The sequence below is a fragment of the Rhamphochromis longiceps genome, linkage group LG16 (assembly GCF_057381845.1).
Source record: "Rhamphochromis longiceps isolate RC_006_pf linkage group LG16, R_longiceps_female_GT1.1, whole genome shotgun sequence".
In the NCBI taxonomy this organism is placed as follows: Eukaryota; Metazoa; Chordata; class Actinopteri; order Cichliformes; family Cichlidae; genus Rhamphochromis; species Rhamphochromis longiceps.
The window spans coordinates 5,791,012-5,808,313 of record NC_140572.1 but is presented as its reverse complement, the minus strand read 5'-3'; the positions used below and the strand labels follow the sequence as shown (position 1 = coordinate 5,808,313).

General features: G+C 39.5%; 1 protein-coding gene across 3 annotated transcripts in view; it reads right to left on the bottom strand.

The window, feature by feature from the left end:
* Positions 1-1,176: 1,176 nt before the first annotated feature.
* plekhm3 (pleckstrin homology domain containing M3) overlaps positions 1,177-17,302 on the bottom strand; it is a 50,590-nt gene continuing 34,464 nt past the window's right edge. For all 3 annotated transcript variants that reach the window (XM_085384410.1, XM_085384411.1, XM_085384409.1), the window contains 2 exons: positions 8,656-8,813; positions 1,177-6,818 (listed from right to left, as the gene is read on the bottom strand). In XM_085384410.1, the coding sequence (XP_085240536.1) occupies positions 6,656-6,818; positions 8,656-8,813 (321 nt within the window). In that variant the 3' untranslated portion in view covers positions 1,177-6,655. The remainder of the gene's footprint in view (positions 6,819-8,655; positions 8,814-17,302) is intronic.

Here is a 17,302-nt window from a genome sequence, read left to right as displayed (position 1 = left end):
GCAAAATTAAACTACACATCTGTAGCAAGAGTATTTCTACTACATGGTAATACCAATAAGTTCAATTTAAGCTTAGAGTACTTCTTCCACCCTCAACTCAGACTCATAATTATCCAGGTTTACAATTAGAAAATACACCTCTTATTCTTGGATGCATCTTAGTACATTCTTTTTTTTTTCTGGGGGAAAGAAGGGGAGAAAGAAAGAGGGAAAGAGAAACAGCTGAGAAGAGGGACGGGGGAGAAGGGCAAAAGACAAAAACCAACAGAACGGGCAGAGAAAAAAAAATGCATATATCAATCACCTGGATCACCTGCTGAGAAAGAAAAAAGAAAGCAAGCAGAAGAGAACAAGAGTAATAGAATAAACAACATCACAATGATATATGGGAATATGACAGTAAATACTAAATGTTAAACATTATTGTGCAGCACATAAGATCAACAGAACACAGTGTGCTTTGAGGTAGGAGCCAAAAAGGGTGTAGTTTGTGGGTGTGATCACCCGTGTGTACACCTGTGAGCATGGACGCGCTTGTTTTTTGTTTTTTTAAAAGGTTCCTTCATGTAATAATCTGCTAGAGGGTGTGGGGGGGCCACAGCCCCGTCCTCCAGGGCGTGAAGCAGGTGTGGAGGAGATCAAAACTCCAGACATCCAGAGGCCCCCAGAACACAAGAGACCAAGGAAGACCAACAGAGGGGCAGCTGCGCCACTGTCCCGGAAAGAGCTGAGGAGAGTCCCAGATGAGGGCTCACTCAGCAGCCGCGGAGCAGAAGCCAGGGGGAGTTGCAGTGACGCGCCCGTGAGCTCCGCCGGCAGCCAGCTGCGCCTGAGTGACCGAGCCCCAGGCCGAGAGGCCGGGGGCACCCCACCTCCGAAGTGGCCCGAGCGAGCCCCAGGCTCCAGGCCCCGATAAGCGGCCGCCAATGAGTGAGCCGGTGTGTACCTGGACGCCCATCCCCGGACACAAAGAACCACCAACGCACCGATGTCTGAGGGGGTCCGCCACTGGCAGGGGAAGTGGTGGTAGGGGGAGATAGGCCTCCAAACCTTGGAGGGCCTGAGATGTAGTACATTCTTACATTTTTACACTGTACTGTACACAAAATATTAGCAATCCTTAATGCAGTGAAACCCAAACAATTTCTCAACATGCACTCAAAACACTTTCACTGTTGAGAAGTTTGTCTTTATTGGCATCAGTGGCTAGCAGACAAATCTGAACAAAATCCAACAGCAGGAAGGGCTGATTAAATAAGACAGAAAAAAAAGTTCAACTCCCTGTATTTGCATCAGAATTTGGATGTGAAAACAAGGATAAACAAGGACAATAAAAAAACTTAAAAGTGCAAAAGATTTTCAGTCCAGCTACTGTGCTTAAATACTGTACAATATATTATTCTCTAAGACCATACTGCAATGATCCCCATGTGCCTGAAACATAAGCAACATTTCAAGTCAAGTACCAAAAAAACAAAACAAAACTTCCTTAAAATTTCAACTTAGGCTTGAGCTGGAGGTTACTAGGATAACACTGCAGTCATGTAAAGAAATAAAAAAGCAGCTGGGACAAAAGACATAAGAGATTTGCAGATGTTGCAATATTGCAGTATTATTTAAAAATCAAATAAACATAGACCTGCACTTCCAGGTTGCAGTGAAACAACAGCATAAAATTAGCAAGTAATTTAATACATTTCTCAAAGTACACAATCAAGTAACTTTAGCTACATAGCGGCAAATTGTTGGGCCCAGCAGGTATTTGTCCTATATGGGTTTTCTTTCCATAAATTAGGTTTCTGCTCTTTAAAAATGCATCATTAGACTGGAGCAACAGAACTAAATGTCCCTTTTACCTTTTAAAAAATAGTTATGGTTGTACTTTCTATTATAGATCAGTAAAAATATGGTAAAAGTGAGGTAACAAGTTGGAAATGAGGAGATAAAAATTATTTATTAATTATATTATAATTATAACACATAATTATCTTGTATCAACAACTATAAAGAGCTGAGTAATATTACACTGACATTTATGCAGATGGGTAATAACAGGCCATATGCCTATGGAGCAAAACCAAAAGCTAATCATAGTAATATGTTGATAAAAAAATAATAACCTGCTAGCAACAAAACAGGAATATCTGTATTCAAATTTTTATACACTGACTTGCAGAAACTGGTAGTAACCTCAAAATAAGGTAATGTTGGTTGATGTTTTATATTTTAGAATACTATTATCATATTACAATACTAGAATTAATTCTGCATTATGTCAGAAACAACAAACAGAAAAACATCTGGGTCTTAATTGATTTTAATGTCACTTTTATCATTTTGTTTGGGGCAGATGAGGACAGGCATGACTTCTGGACAGATTCTAATGTTACTGTTTATGCAAACATGTCTTTTAAGACCTCGTCTGCATTTGCGTCAATTTGCATATTGGCTTATGTCTTCAGGATGTTTGCACACCTCTTGCTGTGTTTTATATATTTATTCAGATGACTTCACTTGTACAAATAGAGAAGCGTGCATCACCCCGAGGCTATACTTGTGCTCTGAGCTATTTAAGATGACAATAACTGATGTTTAGCATGCATAATGTTTACTATGTTTGCAATCTTAGTTCATAGCGTGCATAGTATAGAAATGTTTGATAATTAGGTCTAAACAAGTAACTACACAAATGCATATTCCACCCATATTTCACTCAGATTCACAGATATAGGCTAATGATAGCATTACAGTACCGGTAACATCATAAATGTCAGCGTTGATACAAGATAATTACTTTGTAATTAAGTGGTAATAACTTGTAATTGTGCCATTATTAGCTTTTGTTTCTTACTGCCCCACTATTACTACATTGTTACCAACGGTAATATAAAGTACTACGGTAATTAGTATCCAGTTTTTACAGGTAATTGTTTGAATTCAACTTTTACTAATATATTTATTGTCTTTGAAACAATTGTAGCCAATTCACTTAGTAAGTCGGCCAAAAGTAAATGCATGTCTCTTGCTTCACACAGGTTCTAATTTTTCAACCCACTTTACCCACACACAGCTCAGTCGATTATACTTGTATGAAATTGTGGCTGACACAGACACACAAACACTGGTTAGTTAGATGTAGCCTCATTTCTTCAGTCATTTTCTTCTTTGAGTCCTTTTTCTACTGTTGCACTTTTGCTTGTGAAATTAATATTTTGGTGATAACGCCCCACATTTTTTTTTGCATATTGTGCAAAAATCATAATATCGAGTCTGTACTTTGTGTGTATAACTTTGTCTAAGCTGCCTGTTTCCACACACAGAAAACCTGTAACGCCTTTCACTTCTATAATTTATGCATCACTGGTGCTTTGTGTGCTTATTCAGTTGATAGTTTATGGAATTTAAAAGAAAAAAAGGCTTTCAATCTTTTGCCTTTTGCAGTGTGAAATGTTTTAGTGGCATGAAATCAGATTTTGTGGGTGATGTGTAGACTTGTAAAAATAGCCATAGTCTGAAAACAAACAAACAAACAAACAAACAAACTACAATCTGGCAATCTGTAACAGGAATATAATCCCTAAATCGACATATTTTGATCCTCTGAGTTGAAGCTCTTTGTTGGGGCCAGGATGAGGATGAGGTTTGATTATGCTCGTTATGCAACTGGAAACAGATGAGCTAACTTTGTGTGGTGGGCTGGATTTGGACTTGATTACATGTGATTTATTCTCCCTGCAAAACTCTGATCTGTGTGATAAACAGTTAAATAATCTTTGACCTCTGCTGGGCTCCAAAGTACAAAAACAGCATGAGTTCACAGTCAAAAAGTGTAATAATAATAATAAAAAACTTCATTAAACAAAACAAAAACAAAAGGTTTTTATGCAGCAGGCACGATCAATTGACAACTTAAACACTGTTTTTAATATCACCCGACATGACTTCAGTTATGACCATTAAAACAAACAAAAATAAATAAGTAAAATAAATAAAAATGATTTAATTTCAGCTCAAACACCTATTTAGTTTCAACGCGCAGCATCCTGAGTGCTTCACAAACACGTAGAACTGTCACTGATCTCACAAAAACACATATTCCTGAATCAAACCAGAGCTGAAGTTTGTCACATTTCAACATTGATGTAATTTTATGGCTCAAACAAGCTGATGAAGAGGAGGTTAAGAAAGGACAGATGGGAAAAAGTCTGCACTGAGATTTCAGCTTGTTAGGAAGAAAAACAAAAGACAAAAAACAAAACATATTACACATTTTGGCATATTGAACTTTAAAGCTGCAGTCCTTGAGTCTTAAGACGTTGAGAAATCCAATATTTTCTGGTTTGCAATATATTTGAAATCTGATTTTATAGCAGTGCCTAAAAACAAAGAGAGTGCAGCTTTCATCGATCACTACAGGCAGACTTTACTATCTTTTACTGATTGGAGCAGTTTCATATTTTATGTAGAAAAAAATAAAAGCTTACTGTATCTAACATTTCACTCTACACCAAACCAGAAAAAAATAGCAGGATTTAATTATTTACTCTTAAACCAGCAAAGAAGACAGAAAATTAATTAGATTAATTTCCTTTCATTATTATATTCTTAAAACTTGATGTAAACACAGCTCGTTCAGCGCTGTAAAGAACATGTTCCCAGACCTTTACACATCAGAGCTGTGGATTATAAAGGCCATCTAGGTTGCATAGAGATACTAAAACGCTAAAGCTGCTATCATGCTTGATAGATTCTGCATGAATAAAGCACAACAGGAAGTAGAATGACACAGGAGGGGGAAAAGGCAACAATAAACAATTAAGTTACAGTTTATATTATTGCCCCTTTTGTTATTTTACAGTCAGAGAGATGGAGGGAAGAAAACGTGCCCAAACACACTGACAGAGTCTGCACTAAAGAAACAGCGATCAAGTGAGTGAGTGAAAATCCACACGTTAAATAACTTATAAGTAGAAGAGAGGGGAAGGATTTTTATACTTTCATACACATTATTTTTTTTGTTTCTTCAGAACAGCAGCAGCTGTGGTCAGTTTGGATTTAGTCAGACTGTAAATGTCACTGCAGACACGTTGCCACAGTTTAAAAAAAACAAACTAAATCACTGCTCATTAAAACAGCCCTGCAGCAGAATCCACTCTGCTGGGTTTATCCACGTGCTCCAAATGCTGTCAGAGTTATCACACACTACAGTAAAAATATTATAAATAATACAAATATTAGCTGATTTAGTAAATTAATACTGTCATTACGAGACAAGCTGAGAACATTTGAGTCCCGCTGAAAAAATAATCTGTCACTTACAGTAACTCTGTTCAGGGACTTTGAGCATCTCGACAACAATTTGTGGCACTATTGTGAAATCTGGTCTTATGATTTTTATGAGCCACTCTGCGTCAGCGCACCTGTGCTTTCAGAGAAGATGTGATTTTAGTAATATTATAGGAAATCTGCTCTTATGTGGGTAAAGCAGCTGATTGTGCTGCAGGACTGTTTTGAGAAGTTTTCCTCCTGGCACTATTTTCATGTAAAAACAGCTTATTTGAATCACGCCTTCCTGTCCTGCACTCGTCATTAAAACACACTTTTCTAAATCCTATTACAAAGGACACCGTTTGTATACTTCATTCACTCTAGCATGTTCTGAAAGTGATCTCAGGTTCAGTCTTGATTGCAGACTGAGGACTGTGGAGTTTTAGACCAAATAGCTTCTGTTAAAATGTTTTTTTTTTTCTTATCAGTGGTCAATAAGAACATGGAAAAAAAATACAGCTTATAAAATGTGTTTCACTTTTGACTACCATTATAAAATTAATAAACTGATACCTTACCCTTTAATATTTGACTGCTGACATAAATACATGTCTCTTTCTCTCTGAAAGGAAAAATGGTGAAAAAAGGGTTTGAAGTTTTGAGAGCTCTATCACTTTAACATGAGTTGATGCATTTCCATTACACACAGATCTGTTTTCAGTTATTCTCTATTTTAGTCTGTAAACAAAGACAAAAACATTGCATGGTCTCGGAGGAGGGGGATTTCAAAATTTGCTTATTTCACCCAAAAGAGAGCAGCAAATTTAATGTTTTTTTACACATCCATTGCCGAGATTGTATACTAGTTTTCTGCCTACTGACTACTCATTTTATTGTTAAACTTAAGCTGGACTTTGAGAGCAGGTGGCTACAATCCACAACATTGTTTTTAAGCTTGAATTCCTCCAGTTGATCAGCTTCGATTATGCAGGTCTAACTCCTGCAGTTGGAAAAATGTAAAAGGTAGGAATGAGGAGTGAGGAGGAGATGGGATAGAGGATAATCAGAGGATAATCGGTTTGTGCTGGACTACAAAATGCAAGTAGTTTGATCTGTAGAGCCTGACTCAGCAGTTCTTCAGTTGGTTTTCTTCTTGCTCTTTACAGCAAACCAAAGGGTGCTCGGCTCAGGCGTGTGCGTTGGCAAGTCCACACACAAAAACACAAACCTGACGCTGCAACAAAGTGCTCCAAGTCCACTCCCTGGTCACTGCTCCCACAAGGTCCATCCTGCAGACACACACAAATCAGAGAAACAGGCCCTTGTTGTCCAGGGTGATGGCTGGGCGGCGGTGCCCTGTTTGTTATGGCTCCTGCGGGTATTTGTCTCAGGTGTCTTGGTAGGGCACGTGGAAACAGCCTGGGCTGTCGTCATCAGGTGACCAGAAGGACGATGGCCTCTTGTGGTGGAGTTCCCGGCGAACGCAGCGAGGACACGGCTGTGCTTTCTGTCGACACTCGGCGTGGAAAACGGCGCCGCAGCTGTCACACCTACAAACACACACATCGGTCAAGTTTCACCAGCTGTACAAGGACACTATCAGAGAGTCAGATTCAGACTCCATACCAACTGCCATGCATCAGGCGTCATTTGGCCCTGCAGGACTGAGTGGCGAATTATGTGAGGAAGGAGTGGATGGTGACTGTGTGGTGAGATTATGAGATTAGGTCTTTATGGTGCATATATGTGGCATGACCTTATGCTTTGGCAGTTCAGGGTAAGGCTAAGTAAACATATTTGAGAATGTATCATTTATATCTACTAAAGCATTGCATGAATCTGACTTCTAAATATATTTATTGTACTCAGATTACTGGTGCAATCCAATTTCATTCCCTTTCTTAAATAAGCCACCTGAGCTGCTCCTCCTACCTTGAAACCAGCTTTCTTCTGATTTGCTAACCCTTGAAAACAGAAGGTTTGAACTGCAGGTGGGTGTGGCTTTTGTGCTCAATGACATCATGCAGAGCTAGGAGTTGAAATTTTTTTTAAATTGAGTGTTTAAGGTAGTCTGAATTTGAAACTTTAACCAAGTTTACTAAGTGTCCAAAACTATAACAGAATTTTTGTAATTAAAAATAATCTTTTTAAAATTAAGCAAATCAGCCGCAAGTGTTTGTTATACCAGTGAAAGTGGCATCAGGGCTCCCACCTAAATTTTGGTTAGAAAGGAAACAACCAAACTTCCAAAGAAGTCTAACACTTTTACTACTAGTGATTAATAAGTGATACTGAGAAGCGCATATAGATTTGATAATGGGTCTTAAGTTACCTGCTGATTACACTGATCTGGTGAGTCAAGAAATACGAGTGTCTGGTTAACCAAAGTGTCCAGGCCAACAAGCTCTTTCCTGTTTCCTTTGGCATTTTAGATGATTTCCCAATGACTTTAAGCTCCAAATAAATCGATAACTATAAACTGATAAAATGTAGTTTCCAAACTGTTAAGTGAAATGCATATTGCAATATTCCATAATATGATTCACTGTTAAAACCACAAAGACTACATTGTGTGTGAATGTGTGTGTGAATGGGTGGATGACAGGTTGTGTAAAGCGCTTTGGGGTCCTTAGGGACTAGAAAAGCGCTATACAAATACAGGCCATTTACATTGTAATCTGATAGCAATAGATTGGAACTGTCCATGAAGTAGGATAGGCAATTAACGCCCAGTTATTGCTCATTTCCTGCATCTTCTGAGTATGTGTAACTAAGTCAACAGCTCAGTAAATCTTTACAGCTCTGTTCCAGTAAGGACAGCAGATATGACTGTTATCAGTTAACACTTCTCAAGTCATAAAACACAGCTCAACAAGTAGGGTGTGTGTACGTCCAGAGCTCACAGTCTTTCAACTATTGGTCCTGATCAGCTCTTATCTCTGTGATATCTGTCACTCTGAATTTCAGTGATGGGGACGAGGTTCTGGACACTGTCGTGACAATCCCTGCACCCAAGACAGACACAGACACACACACACAGACACACACACACACACACACACACACACACACACACACACACACACCTCTCATGCCAACCAGTGTTAGTAACAAACAGCAGACTCAGTCTTGGTGCTCAAAAACTCACGTACACGTTAGCACCTCATTTCCAGATAGCAAAGTGTCAGCTCACCCGGCTTTCTCCCATGCAAACTGTTTTTAATCAATTTCTGGATTCAAAACAATTACTGAGTCAATAAAGTCTCCTGACTCCACTGAGTCAACTTTAAATACATTTATCTGGAAACTATCAGTTATGTGCGCTGATCTTCCAAATGTAAAACCAGTCATGTTTAACTTGTAGAAAGGTTATCGAAGGATGTGTACCTCCGGGTGGCGTTCTCCTGGAAGGGATAGATGACCTGCCCGTTTTGGCAGAGTTCACAGATGAAGCCTTTCTCTCGACACAAGCTGCAGCTGAAAACATGTGAGCTGGCAAACTTGATCACCTTGGACAGGAAAGGAGCGAGTTTTCCATCAATCACCTAGAGAATGATAAGAAAGCATGGACGGGTGTGAGGGATAAAAAAGATGAGCAGCAGGAGACATAAGAAATACATGAAATGAAACAATAAGTGTGACAGTTGCTATGTTTCTTCTTCTGATTTCTTTCATTATCTTTTTTAAGCCCACTAACTCCTCCTTTGTCTGTTTTTATCTTTTCCTTTTTAAGTTTTTTCTTACAAGTTGAAAATCTTTAGGGTGGCCAATAAAGTATTAGTCACACGCACCGAGGTAAAAACTAAATTAAAAGTACTAAAGCATGCATCATAGCTCAACATATACATTTAATGTTTAAACAAAATTCCTAATGAGTGTGTTTGATAACATTTAACTTAATATAACTAATTCAGAAAGCAATTTTATAATAAGCAGCTTAAACTATAATATTTTGACAATCAAGTCAAGTCAGCTTTATTTGTATAGCACATTTAAGAGACATCAAGTGTCAGCCAAAGTGCTGAACAGAGGGACAATGTAATCAAATAAAACAGGGGTGTCAAACTCAAATACACAGTGGGCCAAAATTCAAAACTGGAACAAAGTCGTGGACTAACATTAATATTTATTGAAAAATATTTATTCCTCCAGATATAAGAATGAATCTTTTCTTATGGACTCAAACACGTTTTGCTGAAAAACTGAATATGGAACAAGCAAAGCTTAATACTAAACAATATATATATTAGCTGTATAATACCAGTAGGCCAGCTCTAATAATAATTTGGTATGGCTTCGCGAGCCAAATGTAATTAGGCTGCGGGCCAAATTTGGCCCGCGGGCCAGAGTTTGACACCTATGAAATAAAACATGACATTGAAGGCTTTATTATTATTATTATTATTATTATTATTATAGCAGTTTTATTAGGTCAGTCTACCAACAGAGAAGCATCATCCTCTTTACTGGAATGTTTGAAGGTTGCCAATATATGTGTCTTTACATGTCTGACTGACAAAGACATTTCATATCCTTGCTATGCAGATGACAAACAGCTGTACTTCTCTGCTAATGTGCCAGGAGCTAGCACTGTAGCTCATGCAGATTTGGTTGCTGAAAGGCAGGGGCATTTCTATGATCTAACCTTTAGGGGGCTCAGGCCCCCATCATAATATCATGCGTGCAGATGAATAATCACAGATTTCAGTATAATACACCAGTTTTATACTAGTGAACTCTTTAGTTATTAAACCAGAGGCAAAGGATCAGCTATGTTGACCAGACACTGTTTCAGTCTCCTAATCACATGCAGTAGAGACAATAGTAGAGCAGGGCGATATGACCAAAAATATTTATCACGATATACATTTGAAAATTTGCGATAACGATATAACTGACGATATAATCGTAAGACAAAACACTTTACAACTCCTCAACTTTATTAGTGCAAAAAACCAAAACATCAATGTATTTTCACTTAAACAAGCAGCTGTTTTTTATGTGCATTAAAGTTATATAAAAATTTAACAGTGCAAATGCAAATTACTTGCTGACAGTTTAACTAAAAGGCATTTCCAGTGGAAACTGGCCGACATATCCTCAGCATAACCATGTATAATATCCACAAAACTTAAAAAGAGGTTATACACACACAATACGGTAATATTATGTTGAAGCACAGTACGTATCACTCCGCGAGGCTCCTGCCTACAATAGCCCTAATGCTCCATCAAGCGGTGCGGGTTCGTAGCTTAGCAAAGTCGTACTGAAACATTTGACAGATTTTCGAGCGCCGTGCACATAAAATCGTTTCAAGGTCAGTAAACACAACCAGAATTCATACATAAGGCACACGGGATTATAAGGGGCTCTGTCGACTTTCAGAAAAATCAAAGGATTGATTTTAAGTGTGCCGTATTTTCCAAACAACACGGTAATAACGACGGCCCGCTAGCATGCGCTACCAAAAATAGTGCTTTGTTGTGTATCTGAGGGACAAAAGCTAAACCAGTTCCACACCACTGAAGTTGCAGCATTTTTACAAACCAGTTCTGGTTCATCTGTTTCATTCAACGATCCGCTTTTGCTCTTCTCATTCTGCGTCGCCGCCATGTGCGTATGTACCTAGCAGTACTTTCTTAAAATGGTCCCTTCAAATGTTTCAAGATCATCTTGGGGCAAGGATGTGTTGGCTTCCCCCAAGATTGTTTAGCAAATTCAGCTGAGTTTTAGAAAGTGCAGTTGATCTGGGGCAAAGACATGTCTGAAAGTAATATGGGGGAATGGAGGGAAATGACAAATGAGGAAACTAATGCGACGCCACATTCAAAAAGGACCAAAACAAAGTTGAATGCTTGGTGAAAAGGCAGCAAAACAAGACAGGAAACTAAAGGAAGTAAGGCAAACAGTGTATGAGGTGAACAACTTTTGATGGCAACGCTTGGCAAGTTCCTTAAAGAACTGAGGGATGGGGGGCTTAGCAGTGGGGGGCTCGAGTTGTGGAGTCGTGAATAGACGATGAGAGACTGCACAGAAAGGGTGTACAGACTCTTAACAGATATAACAACTCAACATGGCTTCAAGCTTTGCTGTACCTTGTTAACAGTGCAGACAGTGCTATAAGCTTAATAACCCAGGATATGTAAGACAGAGGGAGAAATTTAATCGAAAAAAACAGAGTAGAAAGTAAGAGAAAGAGTAGCAGATTCAATATACAAGAGAGATCTTGAGAGAGGGCGAGAGCCTGTATTCAGATACAAGTGGTTCCACCTGGCAGAGCTCTGGACCTGCCAATTATAACCTCCTTCATGCTGTTTGTTAGACGATGAGGACGAGAGGATGAGAGACGTAGAGAGGAGGAAGAAACCACACTTACACAGAGGAAACCCAGCACACTGAGGTACAGTGATTCCCTCTGCACTGAGTCACAGGACCAAAGCAAAGACTGCTACACTTTCATTAAGTTGAATGGATTTAAAAACCTATAGGGTACCTTTACAAACATAAAGAAAATACAAAATGATTAGTCTTTGGATGAAATCGAGCCTGATGCCTTGGACCAATATTTAACTAACAACAGGATTCATTCTAGTAATTTTACCATCTTAAAAAAAGGTCGAGAGGTAACCTCCAGGCCTGAAAAATGCCACCAAAAACTTTACTGGCCACTTCAAGTTATGACCAGTTGAAGAAAACTTCAAAACTTTAGAGCAGAAATAAACATCTTTATGCATGCCTTTTTCTCTTGTTGAATGTTTGACTGTATTAAAGAACAATATATGATTACAAAGCTCTAAAGGGTTTGAAGCTCCAGCAACACTTCTGGTATGAAAAACAGTTTTACTTGATCAACATGGTACTTAAAAAAAAAACAAGACAAAACAAAAAACCCACCAAAAATCATGTTGATCAAATAATACACTATTATTTGTGGAGCTTCAGCCTATTTAGACCCTTGTTCATCTCTGCCACACCAGAAGTAGCTGAAGTAGTGCAAGAAGTCTCCATTTTGTTTCCACCAGCTGATAACCACCCAGCTCTACCATCCAAATATGTTCACATCTGGTTTTAAAAAACACAGAAATGCTAATTGTGAGGCTTGAAAATTGTAGCTTACAAAACCTGTGGGTGAGTTCACTGTGGTTTTGTCCATCGTTTAAATACAGTCCATGGGAAAGAGAACAAAATGTGGGTTATATGCAGGTGCTCGGCTTTTTGAAGCCATCTTAGAAAAACAAGTACGAGACTGGTGATATAATTTTTTGTGACCAGTAGACTCAACGGGGAGAACTTTAGATGTGGAAAAGGGAAAGAAAGAATTTAAGCTAAGCAGCACGAGAGGAGTCAAAGAATATTACATCCAAGTAAAAAAAAAAAAAGTAAACATTAGGAAAATTAATAACTAATTTAAATACACTTTACATTATGACGATATCGACATGATTTTTAACAAATGTTAAGAGTACCAAAACGGTGGAACCAAAATGCAGCCTAAGTTAATGTTAGGGAGAACGTAACAACAGTCAGAAAATAAAAATGTTTCCAGACGGACAGACGAGCGGACAGGTACCGAGAGTGGCACACAGATTTGTGTGTCCCTCTCCCCCCACACCAAACCTAAGTAGGCCTGCTCAGTCCGGTCCAGCCCAGTCCACATGACAAATGGCTCTCCTGATGGAGGCTGACAAGCTCAGTAATTAAGGCCCACTATAATTGCACTGGGCAGAATCAAACGACTGGCAGCACAGCTCTGGTGACTGGCTGGTTCTCTTGGGGGATGATGGGAAAAGAGGAAGGCACAGAAAGATGGATGGATGTAGAGTGAGAAATAAATATGCAAGAAGAAGAATATAAAGGCAACGTAAAGAAAACGAGGAAATCCATTTCTATTTCTTGCCCATAGTTTCTTCATTTAAAACGATTACTGTTTCAAATGAATTACAGCAAACTGGTTTCTCAGTGACTTTAATCACATTTAGGTCCCTGCTGTCAAAGCCTTCCAGAAATATACAGCGACACTTCTATTAGTTATACCGGAAGCCCTGAGACCAGCAAGGTCACTGTGGGGTAATTATTTAGACTAGAACTTCCAACTTGGGCAGAACAACAATGAAGCCAAATATTGACGACCGTCCAGAGTGTGTGGGTGAACCAGTAGAGCTGTCTTTAATGGTCGCTTAGGGACCGACCAACTTCTGTCTCAATATACAAAAAATATACTGCAGAGCAAAACAAACTGGGAAATTATTGGGATTATTAAAAAGAACATAAAGTACAGTACATTCAGTTATCTTCAAATCAAAATTCTCTAGTTTCCCTTTTCACCTCCTTACAAAAGAAACTAGTTCCTGAGTTTAGTTTCAATAAATAAACCTGGAACCATTCAGTTAAAAGTGCTGTCTAAAAATTGGAATTTGAGCATAATTCATACTTAAGGTAAGTGACATTAATAGCTTGAACTGCCAACTAGAACAATGAGACTGAATGGCAGCTCACAAGCTGCTAGTCCATCCCCCAGCAAGCCAGTCACCATGAACGTCTACACCAGTGAATGTGCAAAGGTCCTCATGATTATAGTTAACAAAAAAAACAACATGAAGCACTATCAGAATTCATTTCAGCATACAGAGCAATGCTGTAGAAGTATTCACCTATTTAACCCTCATTCCCTCCAAAAAACCCTCCCAGAAAACACACACACTTTTCACCTCCTCTCCCTCCATCCCTCCTCTTAAACTCCTCCCCCTCCAGTTGAACCTCTTTCTCTGCTCCATGCAGAGTCTTTGTGCTCCAAAACCTCCTAATCCCCTAAAACTGCTGTTAAACAGCCGTTCGCCTGCCCTCCTCTCTCACTCGCCCTCACACACACACACACACACACACACACACACACACACACACACACACACACACACACACACACACACACACACACACACACACACACACACACACACACACACACACACACACACACAACCGCAGCTCCATTGAGACACTAGAAAGCCAGCTGGGATTACATGGCTGGAAAGACCAGAGTGAGATCTGTTTGGATAGCACCCTCTCTCCTCTCTCTGTGTCACACACACAGAAAACCTGACGTATGTTGGATGTCAGTGTATGGATGGTAGAGTCTGTCTTCTCAGGAGATTCCCCTAAAATCCCCAGACTTCCAAGTAATCTTCTGGCTGAGCAGATGTAAGAAACGTGTTTCTCTGATGCTTTTATTTCTTTTTAGTTTAAAAATCCAACCTTAATGGCACAATAGAATACTTTACTCTTTAGTGACATCATTCTATTTATTTTCTACTAAGGCACACAGCGATAGTAGAAAAAAGATGATTTAGCCTCTTAAAGGATTAAAAATTAACCAAGCTACTTGATTTGCTCGTAGGAAACACACCTTGGCTTGCTGCGGGGACAAAGCCTCGAGCCCTTGACGTCATGAGAGGCACTAGACTGATCTTGCTGCCTTTGACAGCTTCGAAGACAAAAACAAGATCTGTGATCCCTCACAATCATCTGCTGTCTTGAAAGCAACTTTGGTGCATCAAGGCGACAATAAGACAGAATGAGTCTGCAACCAGTTTGTGACTGAATGTCTCAATCTGTTTGTGATTCATATGAATTACTTAGATTAAGAATCCAGCTACAAATTCATAGAACTGAAACAGAAATTCAGAAATTCCTCCAGCAATAGTCAGGTAGTTGGTGCGGGACAGCCATTTAACTGCAAAATGGCACAGGTGCTTCACAACTTTGCTTTTAAATAGGAATATGACCACAATACAAACAGTGGACAACCAAGTGAGATTGGACCTCATTGCTCCAAAGAGACCTCATGAGTGCAGACTCACACAGATTGCCAACATGTTGCACTCAATCTGTCTGCGTTTATAAGCTAGATGACAATTACTCACAAATCTAAAACTAAGCGTGACTGCAGTCAGCCAAGCAAGACCATTATTGTTTGTGACAGGTTGCCTCCTAACTGTGAACTGCCTTGCAATCTGGGCAACCAGTTGGTTGAGCAGGCAGCACCCTCAGCTACTTGCTGTCGGTCTGTCCCCCCCGTGATTGCATTGATAGTTGTGATCATGTGGCAGCTACCAATTCTAGTTGCAAGGAGGTTGCTGTCCTAATTTTACTCTAGTGTGGCTCTAGAGTGCCACTCGCACCGAGACAGACACCCCCTTACTTGACATGACTGACAGTAACCATGGACTATACGAAAAAAATAAATACAAAGACTTCCCCAATGTTGATGTGCAGGCCAGCATTAGCTACAGGTTATATTTCTGCTACACAACACACAGACGTCTAATGAAGTAACAAACATCATGGCAATCAATCATGGCTTAAAAACCAACAGTTTTACATACTGCATCTTCAAACGTATGCACACCATAAGTGATGATTGTTAAAGGGAAATCGCAACAGAGACAACAGAAGCCTTTAAAAATCTACATTTGTAGAAATTGTAATGGATCACAGTTTCTAAATTACCGCTAACCTTTTTTATTAGGAGTGTTTGGGACAACAAAAGCCAGATTTACCATGACAAGGGATTAATACAACTGCAGGTCTCTATGAAATAGGCTTTGATTGACATTTTAATCTCACAAGGAACAGCTAGATAGCAGCTGTGTTTTAATTACATACATTTTATCAACCTGCCCCATGGCATTGCCACTCAAAAACCTCCACAGACATCATAAATCGTCACATATAGTCTAAGAAACTGTATAGCGACCAGTATTAGCATTGTGCAATCTCTTAACAAAAATAGCTCTTATTATGTGGATTGCTTGAATATTTGAGGTTAAAGCTCCCCTTACAATTAAAGGCATGAGGAGAAATCTTCCGGAGAACATATAGCACTTCCTCAAGAGGCCTCTGTGTGCCTGGACAAGTGTGAGTGGAGAGGCATGCCTGGCATACAGGGAATGCCAGGGTGTCACTGTGGGAAGCCTGCTGTCTGCGTACACACAAGCATTTTTCTTTCCTAGAAACCATCCTTAAAGCAAGCAGAGGGATGGTGCAGAGCATCCTTAGACAAACACATATGGCTTCTACAAAACCAATGGGCCTCTAATAGGGGATATGGGTGGAGGCTATTTGTTGGGAGGTTTAAAAAAAAAAAAAGACTGGTGTGTCCCGGGCTTTAGCCAGGGGAGTTGAGCCTTCACTGACCTCTGGGGTGGAACAAAAAAAGCCACGTTGATTAAGAGTTTCATTTTATTCAGGAGGCGAATCAAAAGAAACAAGCTTGTTAATATGGAAAACCAATTAAGAGGCAGAGTGCTCAAGAATCTGTGGGAGGAAGGGTGAGAGAGGGGGAGAGGGAGCAGTGCACTCTCTCCCAAAGACACACATTGTTGAAATTAATTCAAAATCCCCAGTTTAGAGTTTATGACAGAAAATCAGAGTTTAAGCAGGAAAAAGACACACAGACACACAGACACACACACTCAACACATGTGTGCTGAGCGTGTGTGAGGCCAAGGCGATGTTTAGAAGAATGGAAGGATGTCACGCTTTGTTTTTCTGCCTGTTGATTCTGAATGTGACCAATTAGTGAAGCAGAGAGACACAGAGTGTGGGAGTGGAGGAGGAGGTGGTGGAGATGGAGGTGGAGGCGGAGGGGGGGCTCCAATCTCTTTCACCGTGAGAGTCTGTGGCCAAGCTCTGAGTAGAGCAGGATGAAAGAAAAAAAATGGGGCAGGGTACAACATAATGAACATAATGACAAACAAAAGAACTTTTCAGTCATTTGTGGTCGCTTTCCTCTGACCCCCCCAACTCAGTCCGGCAACTCTGTGCTAAAAAAGGCCGCAATAAAGAAAAAAATAAGAATCTATGCAAATCTCTTTAAAATCTCCTCATTGATAATTTCAAAAAGACATGACGACTTTTAAACTCATTCACAGATATAAGCGTTTGTAATTTAATGAGAAAATCTGGTGATTCACTAAAATGCCAAAGTCTCTTTGTTACTGCAGAGTAATAATGCAGAGTCATGAGGATAAGATGC